The sequence below is a fragment of the Camelina sativa genome, chromosome 12, assembly GCF_000633955.1.
Source record: "Camelina sativa cultivar DH55 chromosome 12, Cs, whole genome shotgun sequence".
Classification (NCBI taxonomy): domain Eukaryota; kingdom Viridiplantae; phylum Streptophyta; class Magnoliopsida; order Brassicales; family Brassicaceae; genus Camelina; species Camelina sativa.
In genome coordinates, this window is record NC_025696.1 from 3,810,396 (window position 1) to 3,837,793 (window position 27,398).

General features: G+C 34.9%; 6 protein-coding genes and 1 pseudogene across 10 annotated transcripts; 5 read left to right on the forward strand and 2 right to left on the reverse strand.

Annotated features, from left to right (window-relative positions):
- LOC104729980 lies at positions 3,897 to 4,806 on the forward strand. Its single transcript, XM_010449026.1, has one exon. It carries the CDS (start codon positions 3,966 to 3,968, stop codon positions 4,551 to 4,553), a length of 588 nt encoding a protein of 195 aa, XP_010447328.1. The 5' UTR covers positions 3,897 to 3,965; the 3' UTR covers positions 4,554 to 4,806.
- Positions 6,126 to 12,273, reverse strand: LOC104729981 (nuclear poly(A) polymerase 4-like). Of its 4 annotated transcripts, XM_010449027.2 has the most exons (14): positions 11,742 to 12,273; positions 11,566 to 11,643; positions 11,002 to 11,109; positions 10,773 to 10,835; positions 10,535 to 10,696; positions 10,124 to 10,237; positions 9,981 to 10,043; positions 9,570 to 9,899; positions 9,382 to 9,492; positions 8,553 to 8,606; positions 7,471 to 8,409; positions 7,297 to 7,383; positions 6,824 to 6,900; positions 6,126 to 6,700 (listed from the first exon to the last, which is right to left on the reverse strand). In XM_010449027.2, exons 1-14 carry the CDS (start codon positions 11,874 to 11,876, stop codon positions 6,688 to 6,690), a joined length of 2,334 nt encoding a protein of 777 aa, XP_010447329.1. In that variant the 5' UTR covers positions 11,877 to 12,273; the 3' UTR covers positions 6,126 to 6,687. The 4 variants fall into 4 exon arrangements, with proteins under 4 accessions (XP_010447329.1, XP_010447332.1, XP_010447331.1 ...); XM_010449030.2 differs by lacking the exon at positions 9,382 to 9,492 and having other exon boundaries at positions 6,145 to 6,736; positions 6,854 to 6,900; positions 8,553 to 8,717; positions 11,742 to 12,272; XM_010449029.2 differs by lacking the exon at positions 9,382 to 9,492 and having other exon boundaries at positions 6,145 to 6,745; positions 6,854 to 6,900; positions 8,553 to 8,717; positions 11,742 to 12,272.
- LOC104729982 (ATP-dependent 6-phosphofructokinase 6-like) lies at positions 14,519 to 18,167 on the forward strand. 2 transcript variants are annotated; one of them, XM_010449031.2, is made up of 13 exons: positions 14,519 to 14,771; positions 15,329 to 15,375; positions 15,469 to 15,508; positions 15,617 to 15,679; positions 15,775 to 15,912; positions 16,149 to 16,307; positions 16,406 to 16,459; positions 16,701 to 16,769; positions 16,877 to 17,006; positions 17,103 to 17,359; positions 17,454 to 17,502; positions 17,583 to 17,737; positions 17,832 to 18,167. In XM_010449031.2, the coding sequence occupies exons 1-13, from the start codon at positions 14,661 to 14,663 to the stop codon at positions 17,952 to 17,954; spliced, it is 1,395 nt and encodes a 464-aa protein (XP_010447333.1). In that variant the 5' UTR covers positions 14,519 to 14,660; the 3' UTR covers positions 17,955 to 18,167. The 2 variants fall into 2 exon arrangements, with proteins under 2 accessions (XP_010447333.1, XP_010447334.1); XM_010449032.2 differs by having other exon boundaries at positions 14,520 to 14,765.
- Positions 20,719 to 21,596, forward strand: LOC104733163 (annotated as a pseudogene).
- On the forward strand, positions 22,306 to 23,728 carry LOC104733164 (putative F-box/kelch-repeat protein At3g43710). The gene is made up of 2 exons (XM_019233470.1): positions 22,306 to 22,818; positions 23,063 to 23,728. The coding sequence occupies exons 1-2, from the start codon at positions 22,306 to 22,308 to the stop codon at positions 23,726 to 23,728; spliced, it is 1,179 nt and encodes a 392-aa protein (XP_019089015.1).
- Positions 24,179 to 24,934, reverse strand: LOC104733165 (serine/threonine-protein kinase Aurora-1-like). The gene is made up of 4 exons (XM_019233471.1): positions 24,779 to 24,934; positions 24,594 to 24,689; positions 24,409 to 24,504; positions 24,179 to 24,304 (listed from the first exon to the last, which is right to left on the reverse strand). The coding sequence occupies exons 1-4, from the start codon at positions 24,932 to 24,934 to the stop codon at positions 24,179 to 24,181; spliced, it is 474 nt and encodes a 157-aa protein (XP_019089016.1).
- LOC104733166 (F-box/kelch-repeat protein At4g14905-like) lies at positions 26,277 to 27,295 on the forward strand. The gene is made up of 2 exons (XM_010452772.1): positions 26,277 to 26,733; positions 26,811 to 27,295. The coding sequence occupies exons 1-2, from the start codon at positions 26,277 to 26,279 to the stop codon at positions 27,293 to 27,295; spliced, it is 942 nt and encodes a 313-aa protein (XP_010451074.1).

Genomic DNA, 27,398 nt, shown 5'->3' on the forward strand with positions numbered 1-27,398 from the left:
AAAATTTACATATGGACCTCCCCATGCCAGTAGATTGATGATACTAACAAAGACTTGCTTGTCTTCCCATTTTTTATCAATGCCATTATATTTGTATACCAAAAAGTCAGCTCTCTGATAAAACAATAATTGATGCCAAAAATCGAGTCAAGAGCTTGAATTCTTCTTGCTCTCATGATCGCTTTCTTTTGCATGGCAATATTGTATATATGCAATAAAAAAATTATGGGGCTGTCTTAAACCTGCTAGAACAGAGAAGTCTAAGAAATTGGGTTAGGAAAACTTTGTATTAGAACTACCGCAATCGATCAATCCCATACTTGAAAGAAAGAAGAATCAATTCAAATATGGACCAAACGGATAAATCAAATCAAATGGATCAAAAATGTAACCAACATTAAGATATCAACAAACTACAACCCAATACATACAAGCCCAAAGACAAAGTATGGTTCAAAAATATTTTTGAAACCCATAACGCAACCCAAGTAAATGAAAGTCAGTATAGCCTTTCTCTATTTCTTTATATAAATGTATCAGTCTCTTATGAAAGTCAATATCATTTTTATCAATCTCTCGCAAATTCTCTACATAATATGACGATGGCCCTAGAAATGCATACTCAGATGATATGTTTTTCCCAAATATCATGCAAGTGCACATAAATTATGGATATCAAACTTTTCGGAAATGATCGGATCAATATATATTTTACCTCTAGTATAAACCTAAAATTTCCAACAATTTTGAGACTTGTATTTCTTTGGGTGATTATTGGTTACATATAACTTATAAGGAACTAAATAACTAATAGTCTTAACAAATGAATGTTACAGCACTCAGCAATATTCATGTCTATAGTTTTTTTTTTTTCATGCGAGCGATAAGAAAAACTATTTCAGTTTGTTGCACACCACTAAATTAAAAGTAAACTGTATATATTATATTGTAATTTGTGTATTTCTTTCCAAACCAAAACTTTTCAAACCCACTATCCGACACTGGCAAAGATATTCCACTAAAATAGAAATTAACGAGCCATTTAAATTATACTACTAACAAAGTAGGGATCCTATATCGTTTTAGTCATCATTAGCTAACCCAGAGTCTACAGCAACCGTACGAATATATAAACACAAAGTGAAATTATAACCAATCTTTTTGTTACTTAAAATATGAAAGGATAATGTTGGCCACGGGAAGTGCTTCTGGAATCTGGATCATTCTCAATTCAATAAATTTGCGTATTATCCGGTGTGCATTTGTACTCACCAACCGCTGATTATGTGTTTATAGCTTGAATTATTTTACCTTTTTTGTTTTGTTTTTTTTTTTGTTATTTCTTTGGGTTATATGTATAGTAATTAAATCGATCGATGATCATGGGAATTATGAGGTTCACGGGAGAAAAAGTAAACTGATGGAAATGGAATCAACCAAAATAAAAGGGGCTGTGACATTATAAAATAGTATTAGAATCAAGCACACTCCGCAGATCTCGAATCCTAATTTACAGGCTTGCTAAAATTGAATTCAACACCGCCACCACTATTTTAATGTGTAAAGATGTTCTGACTACCAAAATTCAAAGTTAAGTATTAGGTTTTCACTTTGAAGTATATATATACTGATCTCTAGTTAAAATATTTATATGACCTTTTCCAAACTTCACCAAACATGCCGACCCCATATTTAAACCATATATTGGTGAAAGTAATGTAAATAGAGGCATATTACCATTGAATATCTCGACCTATATACCAAACTTCTCAAGACTAGATTGATTATCTTTAAGCATAATTCCTAAAACATCTTGATGCTATATTGGTTATGGCTTTCAGAGCACATATATCGAACTCTCCTAAATACAACAATTTTTCTTCTTTTAAATTTTGTTTCAACCAAACCACAACGACACTATAGCTATGAGGTAGAGAACTTAAATCGTAAACAAAAGCTAGTTGCAAGTAGATATTATATAGCAAGGTAAAATATCATTCATCTATATAAGATATTGTTAATTAAGGCTTGCTTGAGAAGGTGTCAAATTGGAAAATGTAAAAAGTTTCTCTTAATCACTTTGTTTTTTTTTCCATTACCGTAGGACCCATTTTCTTTCCTTTGCATATATCCATCATTGTCCTCAAACCCTATCAAATTGCATAAACCTTAAAAATACATTATTTTATATAGAAAAGAAGGAGAAATTGTAAAACTAATCATGACAATTTTTTGTTCAAATTATTAAGCACTCATTGCTCAATACAATGACTGAATATTTACAATATCTAGGCCTAATTTTAGGTCGGATAATGCGAAATTTTATATCTCCAGCTCATTGATACTTCTTCTAGGTGTAATGATTATCTCGTTATTATATCAAAAATGATGATAGGTTAACAGTGCTCCGAACAAGTAATTTCATGGGAAAGTGAAAAGAAGCCAAAAAGTTACATTATTAACTTTACGTGAGGGTTTATTGGCAAGTAACAAAGAGTCAATCAAATGACACTTTTACTGTTTTCCATAACTAACAAATCCAGTCAGGTAAAATGAGGGAATTACATGCATGTAAATTTCAACAGATTTATTTTTGGAAAAATGAATCCATCGTTTTCCCCTATCTTTTATAATACCAACATTTCAATTAAAATTAATTAATTTTATTGTGGTTATTTTTAAAAAAAATTCGAAACTATTTTCTTACTGGATTTTAAAATTACAGGAGTATAACTGAAATTATTTGCTATATTATCCACAACCCACGATGAATCACTGAATCATTCTTGTTACATTATAAATTTACAAGTCGCCTATATTCTTCATTAATTAAAATTTTCAAAGTTTTTCTGTATGAAACTATCCCAAAATTTATGTTATTATAAGCCAGCGTCGACCGTCGAAGTATCTATACGAAACTTGGGAGGCCGAGACATCCAAGTTTGGAAGAAAACAGTTCATGATTTTCTTTTCCATAAAGAATATTAATTAAATTAATGTCGATAAGATTTTAACTCTTTCGATAAAGCAATCAAAATCAACTTTTCTGATTAAAAACAATACAATGTATGGCCAATGGATCCCTACCCGTATTACACTTTTTGCATATGCGAACAACTTAGAGAGAGTAATACAATTACATAACCATTTTTTTTAAAAAAAGTTAGTTTAATATATCTCTCCTTTCTTTATTTTTTTCCTACCTGACAAAGAAATGTAAATAAAGTAAAGACATCGAAAAAGAAAAGGTGACTAAAATATTAAAATCCATAAAAGACAGACACGGTTCAAATAAAATTTGTACTATAATGCAGCTGTTATCATTACACTATTTAAATATTGTTTAACTTTAAAATGTAAATTTTTTTTTCCCCCTACTAATCGAGTCAATTTTCAGTATACGATATATTTGCAACAGTGTTCCAACACGTGATTTACGAGGAACTAATTATACTGTATATGAATTCGTTTATTTAAACCAAAGTTAAAAAACCATACTATATATTTCTTATTTACAATTTTGCATTGCATACATTTTGCCAAATTTAATTTTAAAAATCGTCATCTAGCAAAGAAGCTCTAACATGAATGCTATCAAACTGTAGTTACTTGCAAAATTTTATAACCACAGCCTAAAACGAAAGAATACATGGACTTATATCTATCCTTAGTTAAATTAGCTTGAAACTACGATAAGATCATGAATATTGACTTAATGGGGAGACTAAAACTTAAGTCTCTTTAATAAAATGTTTGAGAATGTTTTTTTAACGGTTGAGATAAACTTTTGGACCCATCGACTTCTTTAATTTACCATAATACTCCCATAGCGAAATAAATATAATGTTTTCCGTTATATAAAGACTAGCTATCATCAGTTTCTTCATTAATCCCACTTTATTCTCTTTAAAATCCCATCTCTCTCCAACCCCCTAAGCCAAACCCTCTCTCACACAAACGCACATATGCAAACACTCGACACGATGGAGGTTTGTTCAACAGTCACGACGAAGAAGCTCTCGAGCCTGGCGAAGCTAATCCACTTCACCATCCAGAAGGTTTCAGACGCCTCACGTCACAAACTCCTAACCACCCTCGATCCACAGCTACTCGCGAAACGTGGCAAGATCCTACGCAAATCCTTAAACGACGCTGTTTCAACCTCCCACTCCCGTATCACTTGCCGTCAAGACGTCCGGTCATCGTACATCTCCCCTGTCCCGATCCAGCTTGACTACGAGTTCAGCTGCAGCAGCACCCCGCCGAGACGTTCCTACGCCACAACCGTCAGCAAAGGACGACGTAGCAATGGGTCTCACAACAAACCGCTCATCAACAAGCGCCAACGCCAAGCGTATATACGGTACAACACACTCCCCAAGGTTCGTGACTCCATCTGGGACCGACACGTGACGTCGGCCGTGTTTCCGGACGTAGCTAGCAGCACAGGTACGATGGAAAGCTGCCACGTGGACAGAGCTGCGGAGGAGTTTATACAGAGGTTCTATAGACAGCTGAGGTTGCAGAAGTGGATGATGGCTCAGGAAATTTAGTTTCATCAGAGCGTTACTTTCCGGTTTACAAAAATATCAAAAAAATCATAGTATAATAATTAATAGGTAACTTTCGTAGTCATGTTTTTGACTTTCTAATTTCTCCTTGGAGTAGTAGTATATATAAATATCCTAGTTTTCAAGGTTTTTATTTTTCCTTTTGTGTAATCCATGATCGTGTTTCGGATCTGCTTGGATAAAATTGTAGGAAAATCAATCTTCAATATGAGTGAGGGCGTATATATATTGTATATATCTATTTTATCATGAAAAACTTAAAAGTATATATGCAAGATTACTTGCCTCTAAGGCTGTAACTAATTAATTAGCAAAAAAAAAAGCTCTAACTAATTAATTTTGACTATTAACGTTAGAAAAGATGACTGTCAAAGATTAATTAAAATTACTGGCTCAAAACACATGACCTAAATTGATTGACTTGACCCTGTTTTGGCAATCTAACGTATACGTGCGTGCGTTTGTATTCATATTATGTATATGCGTTGTTGTTGTTGTATATATACTAATAATATTATCTTTGTCGTTTAATATGCTCTGGCTGTTTATGAAACGACAAAATCTGAACGCCTATAATGCCTAATGTGTTTGAAACACATAACCATAGCTATAATCTACTTATCAAATAAATTATACTTCGATTGCATTGAAAATACGGCAAAGATGGAATATAACATTTATTATATCTGGTAAGACCAATTGTAACTAGCTAGCTAGATTGGTAGTCGAACAAGTCAAAAGTTTCCGTAAAAGCTTTATCCAAATATGTAGGCAAAGACGAAGACGAAGTATAGCATCTCTCCACCAAATCCCACTAAAAATCTAGAGGGGTTGGAACTTAGAACTCTAGATTTTTGTCTTATCATAGAAGACACAAAGAAAGAAATTAAATTTAGATCAGACCAAATAAAGACGTTGATGCGAATATTTAAGAATGAGTTTATGATTCCTTTTTGTTTGTTAGTTAAATTACCTTATAATGCGATTATTTTTAATAAATTTATGCATGCAGAGAATATCCAATAAAAATAATATTTTCTATTTAACTATTTTGCACACTATGAGGCTTTCATAAGATTCTATTTTTCTATTTCTTTTTTTTTAATCAATATAGAACATAGCTTAAACGTGAAGAATGACAGTACACTAACATATCATTGTGTGTAGTGATTCACTATGGAGAAGTTTCAATACAGAGCTAAATCCATGCGAGTGGTTTACAGTTTTACAGTTTAAAGTGTTTTGTCTTAGGAGAAACTCGAACCATTCGTGTGCTCCATTATAGTGCTAAATCTATGTAAGAGATTGAAACTCCAATGATCTGCAGATCAGACACATTTAAAGTTTAGATACTTTCTTCTCTTGGTTCAACAACCAATTATTCCAATACAGCGATTGATTTTCTATCCTTTTAAATAAACCTTGTCTTGAGGCAAAGGCAGAGCATTGCCATTTAGCAGTGATCAATTCCACCAAAAAAAACAGAGAGAACTATAGGAGTCTTCTTCAGACGCAGATTACACGTTCGTCATTTCGTATTAGATCAGAATCCTCTAATTTAAACGCCTTTCACTGTAAATTACTCACTTAATTGACAGCAAAACTCCAAAAAAAGAGACATGGAGGCATAGATCTTTATATACATAAACCACAAAATAAAACAGAAAACACAACGATTCAAGTCAAAGTCCTAAAGAGGACCAGAGTCTGAAGCAGCCAAATACAATTAAGAGAAAAAAAAAAAAGAAGAAAAAAGAGAAAAAATTTCACCATCCCCACATTATATAAGTCACTTCCTTACTTCTAGTTGAGTGATGATCCCACCTCCATGACGCATATTGGCCGTCCAAGCTCTCACTCAAAATACCACCACCAAAACAAAAACCATCCTTCCTGCTTATACCATCTCTCCTCTTTTGATTTTTTTTTTTTTTACTTATATCTTTTCTTTTTTTTTTTTGGACTTTTTTTTTCAAATTTCTTTTTAACTTTTTTTTTGTTCTTTTTTTCTTTTTCTTATTTCATATTAAATTCACTTACCAAAAGGTTTCTGATTGTCGCATGTCCACCGCTACCACTTGAGTTGATATTCCCGTTTTCTTGATGAGTCTGGTTATCACGTCAATAGCCTAGAGGACGTTCACACAGTGGACTTTAAGCTTAACCTGCTTGTGCTATAACAGTACCAATGAAACCAAAAAAAAACAACAACAATAGCATAAAGAAATCATGACTTTGCATAGCACACATGCCTTATCTGTGACTTCTGCAGAGATTCTGACCTAGCTCTGTCTTCTGGCTTCTCCATCCCGCTGACCAAAGAGTTTGACTAACACAAAACAAGATTACAAGCAACAAAAACAAGTTAGTTGTATTTTTTACAAAACACAAGGAAAGAAAGGAAAGTCAGATTCAAATAAGTTTCAAGTGGAGTTGCTTTGCAGTGCAGGACCTGCCAACCAATATATATACACTAGTTAGGCGGTATGCAGCAGAAACCACACAAGGCAAGTGAAAACACAGCAGAAATATTGACCTCAGAGGTAGTTCTGCTTTGGATAAATGGACTACCAACTAAATTTCAAACTTAGCTCCATCTTATGTTTCTTGACACTATGGAACCAGTATGAGATTCAATGTAGCGTGCAGTTGATTTTTTAACCACCTAGACGATTTTTTCAAAAGAACTAAACTTATGCCAGCAACTGTAAATTAGCTTAATAACCTTAAGGTCTTCTGACATGCCACTTTGAGGGTACAAACTATCCTTTCCAACAAAAGGATCTGAATTCGCAGCAGGAAACCCGAAACCCTGTAAAGACAATATGCCCTACATGATGAAGAAATTATGGACAATTTTTTAATAACACAACAGAACCCTCATAACCAAGAAACTCACCTCATAATCACAGTTCTGCCCGCAGGATCTGCTCGGCTGAACACTATCAGCAACTTGTCCAGTTGTCCTCGTCCCACTAAATATCTTTGATTCTCTCTCAACTTCATCGACTACACCTCTCTTCCTATCAAGAAGACTTGGAAGCAGTTGAGAGTTGGTACCACTGATTGATACAGACCTCAAATCACTATCTAAAATTTCTTCCTGTACGCTTCCAAGTGCTATCATATCACTAGAATCAGGTGTCACGCACTTTCCCAAAGGCTCAGCTGGATCAGAGCATTCTTGAACTAAAGCAGTACTATCTAGTTCCAAAACTTGCCCGCGGCCAGAGATGCACTCATTTCCAGCAAAGTTAGTCAGTTCAGTACTCTCAGAGTTCAAATTTTCAGCCTCTATTTCCTCACCAGGGGGCCTTCTAACGTTACAAATAGGAGGAGTCCAACCAGTAGTGATAGCACCATTTTCAGGTGAGACTATGTCTAAACTCTGTGGACTAAGAGATGCACGCTTCTCAGGTTTCTCTGGCCTCGTATCCATCATTTCATTATCATTCTTTCTCTTAGCATTCCTCTCTACCACAGAGCCGGTATGAGAAACGGTGCCATCTTCACCAGATTTTCCACCCTGTTGATTTTGGTGCCTGGACTGCCGAGGCCTTCGATATCCATTTGGGAAAACAAAAGGTGGAAGCTGTCGTCTACGAACATGAGAAACGAACACATCCATCCCAGGTTTCCAGAAAACATACATGTTTACTTCTTGTCTGAACTCATCGACCGTACCACGTATATCAAACTGTTGACATTCTTGACCACCAACTCCCTCTGCCCTCTGCAAACCCATGAAAAAGGCACAATGCAGAAACTGCCTAGACGTGTCTACATACTCATTTGGTTGGGGATGGCACATTAACATCCCATTAGTGTCTCTTTCTATCTGCATTATTGAATGAAAAGAAACGAAATCAAAAACCATTTAATAAATTCTTTTATTTTCAACCAAAAAATATATATGAATAAACACTGAAAAGACACCAGGTTTAATGCTGTAAAATCAAATAAACAGAGGAGGCTATAAACCTTTAAGGTCAGCTGTCTGAACCGCGATTCCACCCAACCCTTCCAAGCCAACAAATCTTCTGCCTCTGCAGCCACTATATCAACCTGAAGGTAGTTTTTATATGCCTCGAAAAACATATATTGTTCAAATAGAGAGCTCCAATGCTGTTTATTTAATTCGATCTCCTGCTTTAAAAGTCATGATTAAGTACAGGATCCTGAATGTATGGTTGAGAAAACAAGACAATTTTTTTGCTTTCTTACCTGCAAGATTGTGTTACCAAACTGGAACTGCTCTGTCATAACGCGAAGAGTGCTCTGAGAGACATTGTAACTAGAATTCATGCATGGGTAAGCTGGAGTTATTATTGGCATAAGGTGATAGCGGTCTCGATGATTTTTTCGAGGGTCCCAGACAGGAAATCCAAGCTCATCCTCTTCTATTGCACAAAGCATGACTGGGTTCGGCCACCGCCATTGAGTATATACTCTGAAAAAACGAGACACTAGCATACTAGGAATTGCATTTGGATAGAGCTGGCACACACGAGCAACCAAAAGTGCCCAGTTTACACCGCCAAGAAATCCAGTCACCTGCTCAATATGAGAAACATGAAAGATCTCAGACATGGACAATTTACAATAACAACAGTATGTAGAAAGTTAAGATCTTACATTTGAATATACGCCACGCTTTTTAGCCCAGTACTTCAGGCATCTTAATGTTGTCCGGAAGTGCTACAATTGCACAAAGATAAGAGAATGCAACCAAAGTTCATTAATAAATTAACATAATGACTGGCCTACTGCAAGTTNACCGCGATTCCACCCAACCCTTCCAAGCCAACAAATCTTCTGCCTCTGCTGCCACTATATCAACCTGAAGGTAGTTTTTATATGCCTCGAAAAACATATATTGTTCAAACAGAGAGCTCCAGTGCTGTTTATTTAATTCGATCTCCTGCATTAAGAGTCATGCTTAAGTATAGGATCCTGAATGTATGAATGAGAAAACAAGACAAAAAATTGCTTTCTTACCTGTAAGATTGTGTTACCAAACTGGAACTGCTCTGTCATAACGCGAAGAGTGCTCTGAGAGACATTGTAACTAGAATTCATGCATGGGTAAGCTGGAGTTATTATTGGCATAAGGTGATAGCGGTCTCGATGATTTTTTCGAGGGTCCCAGACAGGAAATCCAAGCTCATCCTCTTCTATTGCACAAAGCATGACTGGGTTCGGCCACCGCCATTGAGTATATACTCTGAAAAAACGAGACACTAGCATACTAGGAATTGCATTTGGATAGAGCTGGCACACACGAGCAACCAAAAGTGCCCAGTTTACACCGCCAAGAAATCCAGTCACCTGCTCAATATGAGAAACATGAAAGATCTCAGACATGGACAATTTACAATAACAACAGTATGTAGAAAGTTAAGATCTTACATTTGAATATACGCCACGCTTTTTAGCCCAGTACTTCAGGCATCTTAATGTTGTCCGGAAGTGCTACAATTGCACAAAGATAAGAGAATGCAACCAAAGTTCATTAATAAATTAACATAATGACTGGCCTACTGCAAGTTTACCTCAAAATTTGGAACGAGTTTAAGAATCTGATCAGCAACTCTACAACCATTAAGACTTCGAACGGTTGGCTCATCAACATCACACAGCACAGTCGAGCTGGAGATATCCAGATCCTGTTGATAAACCAAATCCACGAAAACAAGAGTTTCGATTCAGCAAGAAATTGTAAACTACCGCCGCATATGGCCCTCAATTTTCATATACAAATCAAAACCGATACACAAAAACGCCTACAAACTAATCAACTCTATCTCAAGCCAGAAATAAGTAAAACATTCTCTATATATAAGTCATGGAGGAATAGTAGTCCACTATCTGTTGCCATCAACATGCAAACAAGCCCAACAATGTAACACCCCTACAGCAGAGCAAAAACCGAAAAACATAGATTCAATATACAGATGAATTACCTGTGGCACAACTAAAAGTGATATGCTAGCATAGAGTAGATCAATTGGTATTCCTTGAAACTTAAATTTCATGACTGGAACGTGGGCGTCAGGAACAGGATGAAGCTCAGTCACTTCTTCCATCTCAGCCAATATGTTATGCAAGATGATGAAGAAATCCTCCTGTAAAAGTGAGCGTTAAGAACTAAGAAAAACCAAAAAAAAAATTGAATCAATAAAGGTAAATAGCAAGAGTCACCTCCCGATTAACATAAGATGGCCCAACGCACAGAGTATCAATGTCAGCCCCGGGCCCATGTACCTGCAAGTGAACAAATTGTAGTTTGTTCAGCCTCACAGAATAGAATAGGATTGCATTTAGAGACCAAAAACAGAATCTAGAGTAAACCATAATTATAAATCCAAAAGTACGATAGCATGTTAGCTTCAAGATAAAAGCAACGCAATGGTAAACATGTAGCACTTACGCCAAGCCGGTAGGATCCAAAGGTGAAAATGACAGCATTTGCATCCTCTACCATCTGTTCTGTATATCCTCTTTGCTGCGTTAACTGTTTCACCCAGTGCTTTACAATCTAAAAACAAGTGTGTGTAGAAAAATGTGAGAGGAAGGAACAAAAAGCATAATGAACAGCATGTGAAGAAAACTTAAAAGTTAAAAACAATCTAAGACCAAGTTTATTACATATTGAACTATGAAGTAAGCTAACCCCAATACCCACAACCAGATCATACACGAGTAAGACGCAATACAGTGAAGCCAAAACGACAATTTCTTTAAAATAACAAAATTTTCAATAGATAATTGTTGTTTATTACATATTGAACTATGAAGTAAGCTAACCCCAATACCCACAAGAGTAAGACGCAATACAGTGCAGCCTAAACGACAATTTCTTTTTAGAAAACAAAATTTTCAATATACAATTGTTGTTGATGTTGAAAACTCAATTAGTACAACTATGAAAGAAGAAGACTTTCCTATGTAAATACAGAGCAAACAATCAACAGAGAGAAAGTGAGTGAGTAACCTGATCAATGCGCGCCAGAACTTCCTCTCTACGCATGGTATCCTCCTCGCTCTCATAGAGTCCCTCGTCAACCAAGTACTATTAGGTAGCCAGAAACGTAAACATGGAATCCTTAACAACAGTCGAATAAGAAGATTAATGGTGAAACAAAAAGAAAAAAAAACAAAGCTTTTTACCTTCTCCAGCTCGACATTACGCTTGATATCCGTAGAGGAAGGACCAGCAAGCGAGAGAGGCTTCGTAATTCCATAGCTTTTAGGAGAATTAAGAGGCGGCAACGAACCACCTAAACTTTGAGTACCAACCATCATAACACGATTGAAAAATCCTAGGCGATCCAAGCCAAAGAGAAGCACGAATACATCTCGCTTCGCACGCTAGGGAGATCGGATCAGAAGCCTCTCCTCGGTGAAGATGAAATCGAAACCTAACCAGGGAAGAAGAGCGAGTAGATTACGGGGAAATTGCAGAAGGAGAAGGAAACCAATAAAATAAAAAAAGAGGAAATCGGAAACCCTAAATCGATGGAAGGGGAAAGGAGACAACGGGTGTCAAAAAAAAGTCAAAGAAGAAGAAGAATCTGAAAGAGGGTTATGTAAATCGATGGACTAGGGAACAGAGAGAAGGAAAACGAGAGAGAGAGAGATGGATCGAGAAGAAGAAGGGGGCATGAGGGAGGAAGATGAAGAGAGAGAGACAAAGGTTGGGGGAAGATATATAAATTAGTAGGTACAAATACAAAGACAATTCTCATTTATAAATAATTAAAATTTTTAAAAATATTGAGATTATTAATATTACTTATCAGATTAGTGGAGAGGTTTCTCGCTAATTAATGGTTGTATGATTATTTCATGGAGGAAGCCGAGAAGTCAGTCTCCGTTCAAAATCAATAGTTCATCATTTAGGGGTAAAAAAGCTTAATTAATGTTTTTTTTTTTGACAACCTTAATTAATGTTTTATTTAGATTTTTAAGGTTAGAGATTTTAATGGGGTTAGTGGAGTTAATATTGTTTGATACTGTAGTTCTTAATTTTTTTTTGAAAATTCAAAAAAAAAAACATGTGTAATTAGATAACTGATTATAAAATTAAATTTAACAAATTCCAAAGTGAATTTTTAAAAATAAATTATGGTTAAACTTTGATTGAAAACTTTTGTAGTAATATAAATTAATGAATATAAATTCACGAAAATTATTTTTCACTGAAAATAATTTATAAATCTATAAAAAGTGAGTCTCAAAAGTTATTATAATTATATTTAATAATTTGTTGGAAGCCGACAATTAACACATAAATGTAAGTTAAGCGAAACGTAACGTCAAATTTGCTTTTTAACAGTCGATGCAAAATGTAAAACATGCAACAATGTAACGTCAAATTTGTTATAAAAATACAATATTCGATGTAAATATAAAGCATGCAAAAGATAAAGCCAATTTTGCTTTCCAACATTCAATGTAAATGTAAAAAAAGCACGCAAAACGTAACACTAATTTTACTTTTCAACAATTGGTATAAATGTAAAGCATGCAAAACGTAACGCCAATTTTGCTTTTCAAACATCGGTATAAATGTAAAGCATGCAAAACCTAACGCCAATTTTGCTTTTCAAACATCGGTATAAATATAAAGCATGCGAAACGTAACGCCAATTTTACTTTCCAACAATTGATGTAAATGTAAAGCATGCAAGATGTAACGCCAAAATTTGTTTGCTCAGTCAAATCGATATCCATTACTTTGATTTATTTGTTATTAGATTAATTTTTATATAGTGATTGTTCATTTCAAAACTTCTACTCATATGAGTTTTCTTAAATATATGAGTAGAAGTTTGATATGTTTTTTATATGAGAGATATAAATATTTGAATAATTCTCATTGTGACATATAGTTTCGTTTTTAAACTAGTGATGTTATCGAATGTCAAAATGGATAACCCGATCCAAATCCATATCGGTTGAACATTTTGGTGCCCATCTATTTATTTTATTGGTTGCGAATCTTGAGATTTATATATCCAAACCCAAAATCATAAAACTCATTAGCTTAATAAGTTATATACTTATATGGGTTACCTATATATAAATTAAATAAAATATTTTCTTTTAAAAATGTACCATATAATTATAAAACCAACTAAAATTTTCATAGTAATAAATTAAAATAAAATACATGTGTATTAAAATAGAAAAAGCAACCTACAATCCTAAAACCATTATAAAAAGATGAAAAATCTCTTAAATCTTCTTTATATGCATTTCTTTGACTTTGTTTTCCATTTTATTGTTTAGAAATGATGATTTGAAAAAAAAAATATTAACAACATTATAATAAATAACAATAATAACTAGCATTAAAAAAATACTAATATATAGTAACACATAAAACAGAAGAAAATCCTAACATATATTTCAGATATCTTACATATTTGTAATTTTATACTATCTATTGATTAATCTATGGATAAATCCTATTATCCTAGTGGGTTAACCTATTAAACCCACAAATCCAATGTGTTGTACTATCTCACCAAAACCCATTTAAAAACATAATCCAAACCCGGTAAAATCTAGGACAAATTGAGTATTTATTTACCCATTTTGACAATCCTGCAATACATTAGCTTGCCATTTTTTAATACAAAATAATTGGTAAATGCTAATATTTCAACATATATGATCTTTCTCTTTGCCATGTACAATATATTAATCTGATTTTTAGATACTTAGTATAGAAAAAAATATAAATATATATGATCTTTCTATTTGCCTTGTAGATTTCTTTTATTTTTTGAAACTGGATAATTACAAACTTTAATAAAATGTACATCGGAAAACCAGAAAGTGACAATTGGAAAAACCAGCCGTCGTTTTCCGCTGGTATTGCGGAAATGTCCGATAAAAGGTTCGAAAACGACGTCGCTTTCTAGTTTCGAAAAAAAACCCCTTTTGTTCTCTTCTAACTTCTATACCACTCTGAGCTCTGAGAATTAAAAAAAAAAATACACACATTGCAATACGCTTCAAATTCACATTCGCTTTACGTCACCGGAGAAAAAGAAAACAGAAAGAAGTACAAGGTCTTCGATGGCTTCCAATGGCGACGATGAGCAGATTAAGTTAGTGGAAGGTCCTGCTGGTTACGTGCTCGAAGATGTTCCTCACTTGAGCGATTACATTCACGATCTCCCCGTATTAGTACTTCCTTTCTCTATCTCGATACGATTCCACTGATTTTTTTGTCTTTCTTTTCAAATCGTCATCTTCCTGGATCGTTTGTGTATAGACTTACGAATTTGGTATCGTCGCCGATTTGGTCCGTGTATATAGCAAATGCAAAATTGTTGTTGTTCTGTATAATTGGATTTGTATCCCTATTTTTTAGTAGTCTCCGGTTGATTCGGGTTATTGTAATTTGGGATTTAGATGAGATCCGGTTGCTATCATGGAGAATTACATAAATATATATATTATATTATTCTCATAGTGCAATACAAATGTTAAATCAATGTCAACGTGGTTATGGATTGGTGCACATATGCCTACTCGTAGTTGAATATGTTTGACTAGATCTATTGATACACTATCTGTAGTGAAACCCTAAGGATACATCATTTATACTATATAGAATAATGGAACGACTGAATTAGAATTATGATATGTATAATTAGTCCATTTCAAATTCAGTTATATTTTTCATTTCTTTGTAAATCACTTCTGCTTATGTCATTTTTATGTTCTTGGTGGTGTTACAGACGTATCCAAACCCGTTGCAATCGAATCCTGCTTATTCAGTAGTTAGGTGAGTTGAGCTGATTGTACTTGTGAACTTGATTGATTGTTAGAGATGATGATGGTCAGTTAATTGGGTTCATCTTCTGTGATTTTTTTTCAGGCAGTATTTTGTTGATGAGGATGATACAGTCCAGGAAAAGGTGAAAACTCACTGCTGCGTTCTTTTCTTACGTTTTGGCCTTTTGTTCTCTGCGTATGTGATATGTTAGCAGCATGTTGCTAATTTTTTCTTTTCGTGTCATTTATAGATTGTTGTTCACAAGGATTCTCCTAGAGGGACACACTTTAGACGTGCAGGACCTCGCCAAAAGGTATTTTCCCCTCGTCCATGAGTTTCCTGTGCTATGTAGCTTCCTCATCTTACGATGTAAAACCTGCTGATGTATGGTTTTAATATTGTGTTTAGGTGTATTTCAAGTCAGCTGATGTGCGTGCATGTATTGTTACATGCGGTGGCCTATGCCCCGGGCTTAATACAGTAATCAGGGAGATCGTGTGTGGTCTTCATTTTATGTATGGTGTTACAGAAGTGATTGGTGTGGATGTGAGTTCAATTTCTGCTTTTTGACGGTATTTTCTGGAGATGATAATCTCATTGTGGCACAAACTTGTAGACCGAATACTTTGTTCTGTAACTGCTATTGCATAGTGTAATAGAGCTATGGCAGTTTTAATATACCTATGGAAACTATAACCTCTAGTAACTGGTGCAAATTAAAATGGAAAGCAAATTATAGTTTAGCTATTATTGGTTGAGTAGGATTTGTTTCAATACTGCAGTGCGGGTTTCGTGGGTTCTATTCCAAAAATACTGTTGCACTAACACCGAAGACAGTGAGTGACATCCACAAGCGCGGGGGAACCATACTAGGAACCTCCCGAGGGGGACATGATACATCGAAGATTGTCGACAACATACAAGATCGTGGAATAAATCAGGTATTCGAGAATAATTTAGTTTAGTTATTTCAGTTTTTTGTGTGCTATGGAGAGCAGTTCTACTAATAACAGTGAGTTGCTTTATTTGTGATATATAGGTTTACATTATTGGAGGTGATGGAACCCAAAAAGGAGCAAGTGCAATATATAAGGTTAGTGAAATGTTGTGTATTATTGTTGGATAGTACCTATGTAAATCATTTTATGAAGAGAACTGTCTAATTAAATTCCATGGAAGACATTCTACCCTCATTAAAATGAATGTTTGTCTGCTAGAAAGCATAAAGAGGCTTCCTAATAACTGGACTGGTAAAGCAGTGATGTTCGTGTACCTATTAACATCGAAATGACTTTTAAGTTGGGTGAAGCAGTTGTTTTTGACTGATTCTGCAGGAAATTAGGCGTCGTGGACTTAAAGTTGCAGTTGCAGGAATACCAAAAACCATTGATAACGACATTCCAGTAAGTCCAAGATTTTCATAATTGTAGTTTGCACTCTCAACCTTTAACCTCTTCTCCCGTTCTGGCTAGTTCGCAAGTAGCTTGATTTGATAGTATCTCTGATTCAGGTCATTGACAAATCCTTTGGATTTGATAGTGCGGTTGAGGAGGCTCAACGTGCTATTAATGCAGCGCATGTTGAAGCGACCAGTGTGGAAAATGGTATCGGACTTGTCAAGCTAATGGGTCGCTACAGTGGTAAGTTCACAGAAGATGTATACTAAAAGTAGACCACAAAAGTATCTTCTTTAATGATGTTTTTCCCAACTCTTTTATCTAATCTATGTCTTTCAGGGTTCATTGCAATGTATGCTACACTGGCTAGTCGAGATGTCGACTGCTGTCTGATTCCCGAGTCACCTTTTTATCTTGAAGGCAAAGGAGGGCTTTATGAGTTCATTGCAAAACGGCTCAGGGAAAATGGCCACATGGTTATAGTGGTTGCTGAAGGTGCAGGGCAGGATCTTGTTGCAGAGAGCGTTGAACAGCAAGATGCTTCAGGAAACAAGCTCCTTAAAGATGTAGGACTATGGATGAGTCTTAAAATCAAGGTATCTATATTGAAATTTCAGTCCCATATATTCATCTAGAAGACGCGAAAATTCTGTGGGTTTATTATTTTCCTTTTCTGCCTTTTTGTAACAGGAGCACTTTGCGAAGCAGAGTGTGTTGGACATTACTCTCAAATACATTGGTACGTTTGCCTCTTCAAATTCAACTCAAGCTACTATATTAGTTCATGAAATATGAATAATGATTCAAACCATTTTTCAGATCCGACGTATATGATCCGAGCTATTCCAGCCAATGCTTCCGACAACGTCTACTCAACTCTCCTCGCCCAAAGCGCAGTCCATGGTGCAATGGCTGGCTATACCGGCTTTGTCTCTGGTCTTGTTAATGGAAGGCATACATACATTCCCTTTAACGTTAGTTTCTCTTTGCCTAAATATCTATCCATGTCATTAGATTATCAACTTCTCATTTTTTTTAATCCTTTATTCTCTTCTTTTCTCTGGGAAGCGAATAACGGAGAAGCAAAACAAAGTTGTGATTACAGACAGAATGTGGGCGCGGATGCTGTCATCGACGAACCAGCCCAGCTTCATGAACCCTCCTAAAGGAACCACCGTGGTGTCTGACTAATGTTTGGCGAAACTTCATTTCTTCATTTGTAATTTTGACCCCAGGGAGGTTGGATCATATAGGTAAGACGGTATCATTGTTCTCGTGAACTTTTTTTGTTAAAGATACAAAGTTGTTGTGAAGTTATGCTATTGAGAAGAGAGAAACCGAGAGTTTATGTTTGTCGTTACTACCCTTTTCATAAAACTAGACCAACAACTACATTCTTTTTTTTTTTTGAACAACAGACCAACAACTACATTCATGCTTCACTTTTCCTTTCTATATAAAAAATCACAAGATGGAAATTTTTAATCGGTAATGAAATCTTTAAAGTTATATCACTTCAGCTACTCTAATATATATGATGACACTTCATGAGATTCAGTAAACTACTAGTTATATAATACACCTTTTTTAACATTTGTTTATTTACAATAGAACGCTAAAGTATCTCCGAATGAGTCAATGAGATAAAAATTCCCAATTGTTTTTCCAGAACCGATTAGGAGTGTGTATATATATATGATCGTAGTGGTCAAGGGATTATCTTACTATAATAATTGAGAAGTACAAATATGAAACAAACTTTAAAAAGTGTAAAAAATTACATTCAATTGTCATTAGAAAAACTTAATTAAGATTAATTAATTAATTAAATAAATATAATTAATTAAAAACAAAATTTGGGGTCACATCAAATAAAATAAATTATAGAAAAGTAAAAATAATCTATTAGAATCAAAACTAATTTGTACTTTAAAAAAAAAATAAAAGCTAAGATTTTAAAAATTTAATCAAATAAAATCTACAACTACAAATTTTATTTAAAAAAAATTCCAGGTTAAATTTTATTATCAAAAATCTAATTGAATAAAATAGATAACAGCTTAGATTTTAAAAATTAATAATTAAAAAATAAAATAATTATAATATAAGCAAATCAAATTTTAAATCAAAAACCATTATAAATAACATAATTACAAAATAAATTATTACAAATTTTCATTAAAAAAAGTTGAACCCGCGTTTTTCCGCGGGTTAGTATCTAGTTATTATATTAGAGATGGAGAGAAAGCTAAAACGTTCCAAGACTTTGTTAATGTCTAACGGAGAAGAGCCACCGCTTATTCTGATGCTTCCTAATGATTTGGTATTAAATTGTCTAGCTCGTGTCTCAAGAATTTACTAAACAATTCTCTCCTTGGTCTCCAAGAGATTCCGCTCTTTTCTTACGATTCTTTAACGTTTCTAACCACCACTGTGTGTGTTTACTCTTTGTCGGAGACCAAATACCTCTAAAAAGAACGCCATACATATACGCTTGCCATTGTGTCATGTAACACATTTTTTTCTAATGTTATTTTGTGACTTGAATACTCTACATCCAAATATTCGTGGATATTTTGAGATTGAACAAGCACAGATTATACCAAAGCGGAATGATCAACAACAAAACCAACAAATTCCTCATTCATATATTTCATTTGGTTCGTCTAGAAAATATTTTAGGATATTAATGGATCGCAAAATAATTTACTAAATTATTAAGTTATTAGTTTTTGTTGTATTAAAATAATAATTAATGAATGAAAATAAAATTAATTATTTATATATAATTTTTTTTTTTACAAATGACAGTCTCAAATATTTTAAAATAAATATTTATATTAAAACTTATATCAAATGGCAGTCTCAATATATTTTACAACACAAAATTTATTATTTATATAAATTATATTTTTTAAATGGTTTTTGTGTTCCTTTGATTGTTGGTTCACTCCGGTCTCCCGTCTAAGAGCTTTTTAGCGAGTCAAAAAGTAGATTTTCAAACCAAGCTCTTGATTCTCCTTTAGTCGGATAAGATAAGTGTTCATGATTTGCACACTATTCATGAGGACAATATCTCATCTATAACTAATAATACTATATTTTTAAATAAAATATGGTAGGATGGAAACTATTAAGAACTCATGTTATATATAAATTAACATTTTTGAAATACATTCTGTGTTCTAACCTTTTATTTATAAGATTTGTATAATTAATCCATTGCCATTTGTATAATTATTAAAACTTAAAAATAAACTTTGTAATAAAATCCTCTCAAAATCAAGGTTAATGTCAATAAAAGAAAAAATGTGTTATACCTAAATTATCTCGGCTTAATCAATATATAGTTTTCTTTTAAAATTAAGAAATATTTCATACATTTATTGAAGAAATATACATAGTATTAGCTTAAAATCGAGAATAGAAACAAACAATATCTCCAATTTCCTAAATAAGGATAACAAAGAGAACGATTAAATGCTAATCAATAAAGCGTGCAATCAAAATCAAATCTTTGTGTTAAAAACTTAAAATAATTATATCAAAAAAAATTATTGGACGAAAGATTCTACAAATATGACTATTATATTAAATATATATATATATATATTTAGCATTCATTTTAGATTGCAAAAAGATCTTTAACTTTGATCACCACAATATTCTAGGCTTTCTTTTAAACATAAACCTAATTATTACGACCTCTATAAATAATCTTTCACCAGATACAAAACAAATTAGCATATCAATATAGCGTTTTTTCTTTCTACACCACAACAAAAAAAAAAAAACTTATGCCAAGAATCCCTTCAAGAAAGTAAACAACATTTTCGTGAGTTTATTTGATATGGTTAACGTGACAAATTCAATTTGGATCTTAATCATATTTAGGAGATCGTTTGATAATGAAGGTGTGAATAAGTGACCCAAATGCAGGAATACTCTTTCAAGTATGGAAGAGACTCTGATGCAATCAGAGGTTTCAAGACAAGCTCTCTCTCCCTTGGCACGTGAGGAGCATGTGCGAGTGTTAGTAAAAATAGTCACAACCCAATTTTATCTCCCGATTCTCTTGCCAGATGTTGCACTGGTTGGTTCTAATATTTATGTCATTGGCGGCTTAATAATGAACAATGCATCTTCTAGCGTTATGGTCATGGACTGTCGCTCTCACTGTCTCACATATGGCGTGAGGCTGAAAGCATGCGTGCTGAACGTGTGGACCCATCTGCTTGCGTTCTTGATGGAAAAATATATGTAGCAGGAGGCAGCAGTAATCTGGATGCAACTAACTGGATGGAGGTATTCGATACAAAGACTCAAAGTTGGGAGTTTGTGTCTAGTCCTGGCGAGGAAGTATGTAGGGAATTTTCTAGTTGCGAAAGTATAGGTTATGATGGGAATGTATACGTAGAATCTATGCAGACACATGGGCTTTACGAGCTGCATAAAGGTAGATGGAGAAAAGGACAATTATCGATGACTAACGGTGGTAGCTTATCATCTCAATGTGTGATCGACAATGTTCTTTATCGTTCTAGAAGCTGGATCATCCATTGGTATGACTCTGAGGCAAAATTGTGGAGAAAGTTGAAGGGTTTGGAGAAATTGTTTGGCATTCGTAGTTCTGGTGGAAAAATTGCTGTTTTCTGGCGGGAGAAGGTGTACGTTAACCAGCGTTATCAGAAAACAAATATTTGGTGTGCGGAAATTACGATTGAAAGACGCGAAAAAGGAGAGATTTGGGGGACTCTTGAGTGGTTTGACGTTGTGTTTACAACCAATGAGGAACATTTTGATTTAACACATGCTTTTGCTGCTACTCTTTGATTGATCATCGTTTTATTTTCTTTATTTTTTAAGGGATTGTTTATTTTGCTATATCACAACAGAGCTTGCTTGAGATTAGACAAGTAAGAAAACACTTTGTAGAGTTTCCTGCTCCCGTTAATGACATAGAACATACTACATAATACAGAATTACAGATACTTGAGATACACATTATTCGAAAAATGAATGAGCAAAAAAATAATAACAAAGAAGATTCATACACCTACACAATGGTGTTCTTGTCTTTCTAGATAACAGTTTGGCTCACGATTGCCAAAAACAGTTAGAACTTGTTTTTTTTTTTACCTTATATGGATGTACAAATTAATGATTGGATAAACCCTTTAGATTCATTAAATTGTAGACTAAAAATCTTGAAATCAGTGATTTGATAGTTAGATATTGGGTGATCTGGTTGTAAATTTTATATATACTATTTTTTCCTTTTAAATAGTTATAGAAGATACTTTTTTTTATAGAAAAACATAAATAAGATACATAACAATAATATTATTTACAGGATAATGAACAAATATTTTACGCGGTATAAAGGATACTTTTTCCTTAACACGGTGATAAAGCTTTGTTATTTACATTTATTAATATTTATTTATTTACAAAAGAAAGCTATAAAAGTATAATGAGTCAAGGACATAAGAGTTTCCTTTTTTGAGGAACTGTAGTATATTGTATATATAACCGTAGTGGATGAGGATCGGAAGAGATTATTATAGGAGAAAGCTAAAACGTTTCAAGACTTTGTTAATGTCAAACGGAGAAGAGCCACCGCTTAAAAGAAGAAGGATGACGACGTTTGGTTTTCTGATGCTTCCTGATGATTTGGTATTAAATTGTCTAGCTCGTGTCTCAAGAATGTACTACCCGATGCTCTCCTTAGTCTCCAAGAGATTCCGCTCTTTCCTTACTTCAGCCAAGCTTTACCAAACCCGAAACCTCTTATGCCGCACAGAGAATATTCTCTACGTGTGCTTACGATTCTTTACCGTTTCTAACCACCCACTACGTATGTTTACTCTTTGTCGGAAACCAAAGAGCTCAAGGAACGTTTTGGTCCCAATTTTATCTCCCGATTCTCTTCCCGAGCACTTGCCAGGAGTTGCACTGGTTGGTTCCAATTTTTATGTCATTGGCAGCTTAATAAAGAACAATGCATCTTCTAGCGTTATGGTCATGGACTGTCGCTCTCACACATGGCGTGAGGCTGTAAGCATGCGTGCTGAACGTGTAAACCCATCTGCTTGCGTTCTTGATGGAAAAGTATATGTAGCAGGAGGCTGCACAGATCTGGATGCAACTAACTGGATGGANTCCCGATTCTCTTCCCGAGCACTTGCCAGGAGTTGCACTGGTTGGTTCCAATATTTATGTCATTGGCAGTTTAATAAAGAACAATGCATCTTCTAGCGTTATGGTCATGGACTGTCGCTCTCACACATGGCGTGAGGCTGTAAGCATGCGTGCTGAACGTGTAAACCCATCTGCTTGCGTTCTTGATGGAAAAATATATGTAGCAGGAGGCTGCACAGATCTGGATGCAACTAACTGGATGGAGGTATTCGATCCAAAGACTCAAACTTGGGAGTTTGTGTCTAGTCCTGGCGAGGAAGTATGTAGGGAATTCTCTAGTTGCGAAAGTATAGGTTATGATGGGAATGTATACGTAGAATCTATGCGGACACATGGGCTTTACGAGCTGCATAAAGGTAGATGGAGAGAAGGACAATCATCGTTGGCTAGAGGTGGTAACTTATCATCTCGATGTGTGATCGACAACGTGCTTTATCGTTTTTATAGCTGGAGGATCGATTGGTATGACTCTGAGGCAAAATTGTGGAGAGAGTTGAAGGGTTTGGAGAAATTGTTTGGCTTTCGTAGTTATTGTGTTCCTACTTTTAAATGCGTGAATTATGGTGGAAAAATTGCTTTTTTCTGGCTGGAGAAGGTGGGGTATAACAAGCGTTATCAGAAAACAAATATTTGGTGTGCGGAGATTACGATTGAAAGACCGGAACAAGGAGAGATTTGGGGGACTCTTGAGTGGTTTGACGTTGTGTTTACAACCAATGAGGAACATTTTGATTTAACACATGCTTTTGCTGCTACTCTTTGATCGATCATCGTTTTGTTTTCTTTATTTTTTATGGATTGTTTATTTTGCTATATCACAAAGCTTGCTTCAGATTAGACAAGTAAGAAAACACTTTGTAGAGTTTCCTGCTTCCGTTAATGACATAGAACATACTACATAATACAGAAATAAGCAAAAAAAATAGAACATACTACATGATACTTGAGATTTTTATTGGGATACAATTTATTCGAAACATGAATGAGCAAAAAAATAATAATAAAGAAGATTGATACACCTACACAACGGTAGTTCTTGTCTTTCTAGATAACAGTTTGGCTCGAGATTGCCAAAAAACAGTTAGAACTGAAAGCGTGACTTGAGATTGACTCCTTGACAAGCATCTATATATATATATATTATACAATAAGGAAATACGTGAGACTTGAGATTTAATAAAAAAGAATTTAGATCATCACAGAAGAGCTAACTTTAATTCATTTCAAGTGTTCCAACATTACCCATCTCAGGAGGAAGGTAATCTAGTGTGCCACACATTGTCCTTCTGCGGTTAAATGTGTGTACTGACCAACCAAAGTCTGCAACTTTGAGCTCACCCTGATAGTTAAAGAATCCATAAATGTTAAGACTTAGCTAAGTTTCACAATCAAATGGATAGGTGTTACTTACTACAAGAAAAAAAGGTTAAAAGCTTATATCACCTGAGCACCAATTAACACATTTTCAGGTTTAATATCTCTGTGTATCACATGCTTGCCATGGCAATAGATGAGAGCCCTCGCCAACGACGCAACATACTGCCACAACGAACACATAAGGATATCAGTTTTTCAACAACAAATTAGTTTGAGAGGTAAAAAAAAAAAAGGTAGAAGGAAGAACTAACAGTTGCAGCACGTCTCTCGCTAAAGAATTTGCATCTCTGTAATTCTTTATAGAGCTCACCCCTAGCAGCATATTCAAGTATCAAATAAACTCGTTTCTGCAACAATTGAAGAAGTTAGATTAAAAAAACGAACTTGTATCTTTGAATAGAAAAAGGAGGAGAAAAACAAAACAATTGTGACATACTTGATCATAGAAGTAACCGTAGAGCCTGAGTATATTAGGGTGGCGAAGATGAGACTGAATCTCGACTTCTCTTCTGAGCTGATGTTCAACTTGAGATTGTTGAAGCTGGCTCTTGAAAAGAACCTTGAGAGCCACAATGTGATTGCTCTGTTTCATATATATAAAACCATACATTATTATATACATCAGAAAGAACGTTAAGTCTTAAGAGTCCTGTAGAAGAAGAACATAAAACCACAAGAATATGTACTGACCCGTTTTTCTCTGGCGAGGTAGACGTGACCGAACTTTCCTCGACCAAAAGGCTTCCGAATGTCGAAATCGCTTAACGTCCATCTCTTTTGTGCAGCAGCATCTGAAGCCTCCTAGCAAGATGAGAACACAGAATCGACATAGCTAGCTCCCAAGATGAGAGAACCTAGCAAGTCTGAGAAATTTTTAGAGTTGTACAAGTTTCGTATACCCTGCAAATGAACTCCTCCGTCTCGTTATCCTTCAACGTCGTCAATGGTCAACAACACCACGTCATTGGCTCCTTCCCCCCAAATCAGATTCTTCAAAACCTCCACGTCAGCCAAATCCAATTCCAAACTATATTCTTCTTCTATCCAATTAACCCTTCTTTCCTGTATCATCCTGATAAACAAATTGAATCAAAAACCAATTTTCAGATAATCGAAATCGAATCCCTAAAAACGAATCTGCTTTGGATTAAATTTATAACCCCGGAAGGCCAAGAAACTGTAATTGTCAAGAAATTCACGAAAATTCTCAAAACCCTAATCGTGCAGCAACAGAGATTAGGAATTCGCTAAATTATCAAACCTAAACCCAAAGACGGATCGACTGAAAGGGAACAAAGATTTTGATTGAGAAACCCCCAAAAAGGATTAGCTTCCAAAACCCCTAAAAAAAAAACTTGACGAAGGTAATGGAATCGCGAAAGTACCTTCTCTTGCTGTTGCTGTGTCTCCGAAGGGAGAGTAATGGAGATTTTTTAATCAAGCTAGAGGAGTCCCCGAGAATTTGATCCTCTGTCTCTCTCTCTCAAATGATGTAGTGTCAAATACTACGACGACGATGCATCGGAAACTCGCCAATCAAAATAGTGATATATTCAAACAATTTTTTTTTTATATAAAATATACAAACAAATTCGTTAATAACTATAACTATATTACATGTTAAGGACAAAAAGAACGCACCGTTAGTCTCAAGGATGTAAATTTAGCCCCCAATATTTGCCCGAGTTTCAATTTAACCCCAATATTTGCCCGTAGCGGAGTAATATAATTGCATTCTCAGTCGTCTATCATCGTCATTCTCTTCATCTTCATCTCTCTATCTCATCATCATAGTCTTCCCTTCACTTCTCGATCAATTAATCAAATCTCTTCTACAGTTCATCTTCTTGCTTCATTCGAACTCACAAGAAAAATGAGTTTGAGTTTTGATAAGAAGAGAGAAAGAAATCATGATCTTCCACGAACGAGAACTCATGGAATCTTGCATCGCAAGACTTCCTCTCTCCGATCATCCTTTAGTGTCAAGATCATCTAAACAGCTTCATGCTTTCATTGAATCCAGAGATATCTTCAAAGAAAGGTCGCTTATCAAGAATTTGGAGGATGTTATATATGTTGCGATACTAGGATCTTCTTCTACCTCGAGATATCTTCAAGAGTGGTTTGCAATACACAAGAAACCATACAAGAATGAATATGTGTTGATTTTAACCCCTGCTATTCCTTTTTGTGGAGGTAATGATTCGATTGTGAGTGCCGGTTCCAAGATCTACTCAATTGGTGGTTCCACTCTTGCCAAGAAGACAACTTCAGAAGTTCTCTGTTTTGATTGTGCTACTTACAAGTCTCTTTCTGTTTCCAAGATGAATGCAATTCACTCATGTCCTGAGACAGCTGTCATCGATCACAAGCTTTATGTCATTGGAGGATGTAAACAAACAGGATTCATCGAATCTTTAGACCTAGCATCCCCGACAACCCCAATAAATGGCAAGTGCTCAAATTAGCATCGGCTCCAGACCCAGTGAATCTCCCGTCAATGTGCCAACAAGTTGTTCTAGGCCGCAAGATTTACTTCATCAGCAACAGAGGCCTTTCTTGCACAGTTTTCGACACAGAGACACATCGAATGGAAAGAGATGATGAAGCCTCAATGGGTGACTTCGACTATTCAACTTCATGTGTTATTGGAAAACAGCTATACGCTTTTAATCCAAGACGAAACGGAATTCAAGTTAACAAGCAAGGGAAGCTGTGGGAAGGAGTCAAAGGACTGCCGAATCTATTAAAGTTCGATGCTACAGCCAGGCTCCTCAACTGCAACGGAAAGCTCTTGGTTATTGAAAACTCTACCCCAACGCAAATTTTGATCACTTCAATTTCTCTACAGCCTATAGAAGGAGAGATGTGGGGAGAGATTTTATCAAGAAACGTAGCTTTGGAGCTACCCTGTCCTATCACAATTCTCCACACCTTAAACGTTCAAATATGAGTGGAGTAGAGAGTTTTGTTCGCGAGATTTTGAAGTAGCTAGCTATGAGTGTCTGAAAACACATATATGTCTTGCGAGATTTCCTTTTTTTTTTTTTTTTTTG

What these genes read in the sequence shown, in the direction of transcription:
- LOC104733166 (XM_010452772.1), top strand. Translation starts at nt 26,277, where the DNA reads ATGGAATCTTGCATCGCAAGACTTCCTCTCTCCGATCATCCTTTAGTG. An exon ending in GCTTTATGTCATTGGAGGAT is followed by an intron (nt 26,734 to 26,810) that starts GTAAACAAACAG and finishes TGCTCAAATTAG; the next exon opens with CATCGGCTCCAGACCCAGTG.
- LOC104729981 (XM_010449028.2), bottom strand. Translation starts at nt 11,876, where the DNA reads ATGATGGTTGGTACTCAAAGTTTAGGTGGTTCGTTGCCGCCTCTTAAT. An exon ending in CATCTTATGTTAATCGGGAG is followed by an intron (nt 10,697 to 10,772) that starts GTGACTCTTGCT and finishes TCACTTTTACAG; the next exon opens with GAGGATTTCTTCATCATCTT. An exon ending in GGCAGAACTGTGATTATGAG is followed by an intron (nt 7,384 to 7,470) that starts GTGAGTTTCTTG and finishes TTGTCTTTACAG; the next exon opens with GGTTTCGGGTTTCCTGCTGC.
- LOC104729982 (XM_010449031.2), top strand. Translation starts at nt 14,661, where the DNA reads ATGGCTTCCAATGGCGACGATGAGCAGATTAAGTTAGTGGAAGGTCCT. An exon ending in TTCACGATCTCCCCGTATTA is followed by an intron (nt 14,772 to 15,328) that starts GTACTTCCTTTC and finishes GTGGTGTTACAG; the next exon opens with ACGTATCCAAACCCGTTGCA. An exon ending in CCTGCTTATTCAGTAGTTAG is followed by an intron (nt 15,376 to 15,468) that starts GTGAGTTGAGCT and finishes ATTTTTTTTCAG; the next exon opens with GCAGTATTTTGTTGATGAGG.
- LOC104729980 (XM_010449026.1), top strand. Translation starts at nt 3,966, where the DNA reads ATGCAAACACTCGACACGATGGAGGTTTGTTCAACAGTCACGACGAAG.
- LOC104733164 (XM_019233470.1), top strand. Translation starts at nt 22,306, where the DNA reads ATGAGGATCGGAAGAGATTATTATAGGAGAAAGCTAAAACGTTTCAAG. An exon ending in GCTCTCACACATGGCGTGAG is followed by an intron (nt 22,819 to 23,062) that starts GCTGTAAGCATG and finishes ACATGGCGTGAG; the next exon opens with GCTGTAAGCATGCGTGCTGA.
- LOC104733165 (XM_019233471.1), bottom strand. Translation starts at nt 24,934, where the DNA reads ATGAAACAGAGCAATCACATTGTGGCTCTCAAGGTTCTTTTCAAGAGC. An exon ending in ACGGTTACTTCTATGATCAA is followed by an intron (nt 24,690 to 24,778) that starts GTATGTCACAAT and finishes CAATTGTTGCAG; the next exon opens with AAACGAGTTTATTTGATACT. An exon ending in GCGAGAGACGTGCTGCAACT is followed by an intron (nt 24,505 to 24,593) that starts GTTAGTTCTTCC and finishes TCGTTGTGGCAG; the next exon opens with TATGTTGCGTCGTTGGCGAG.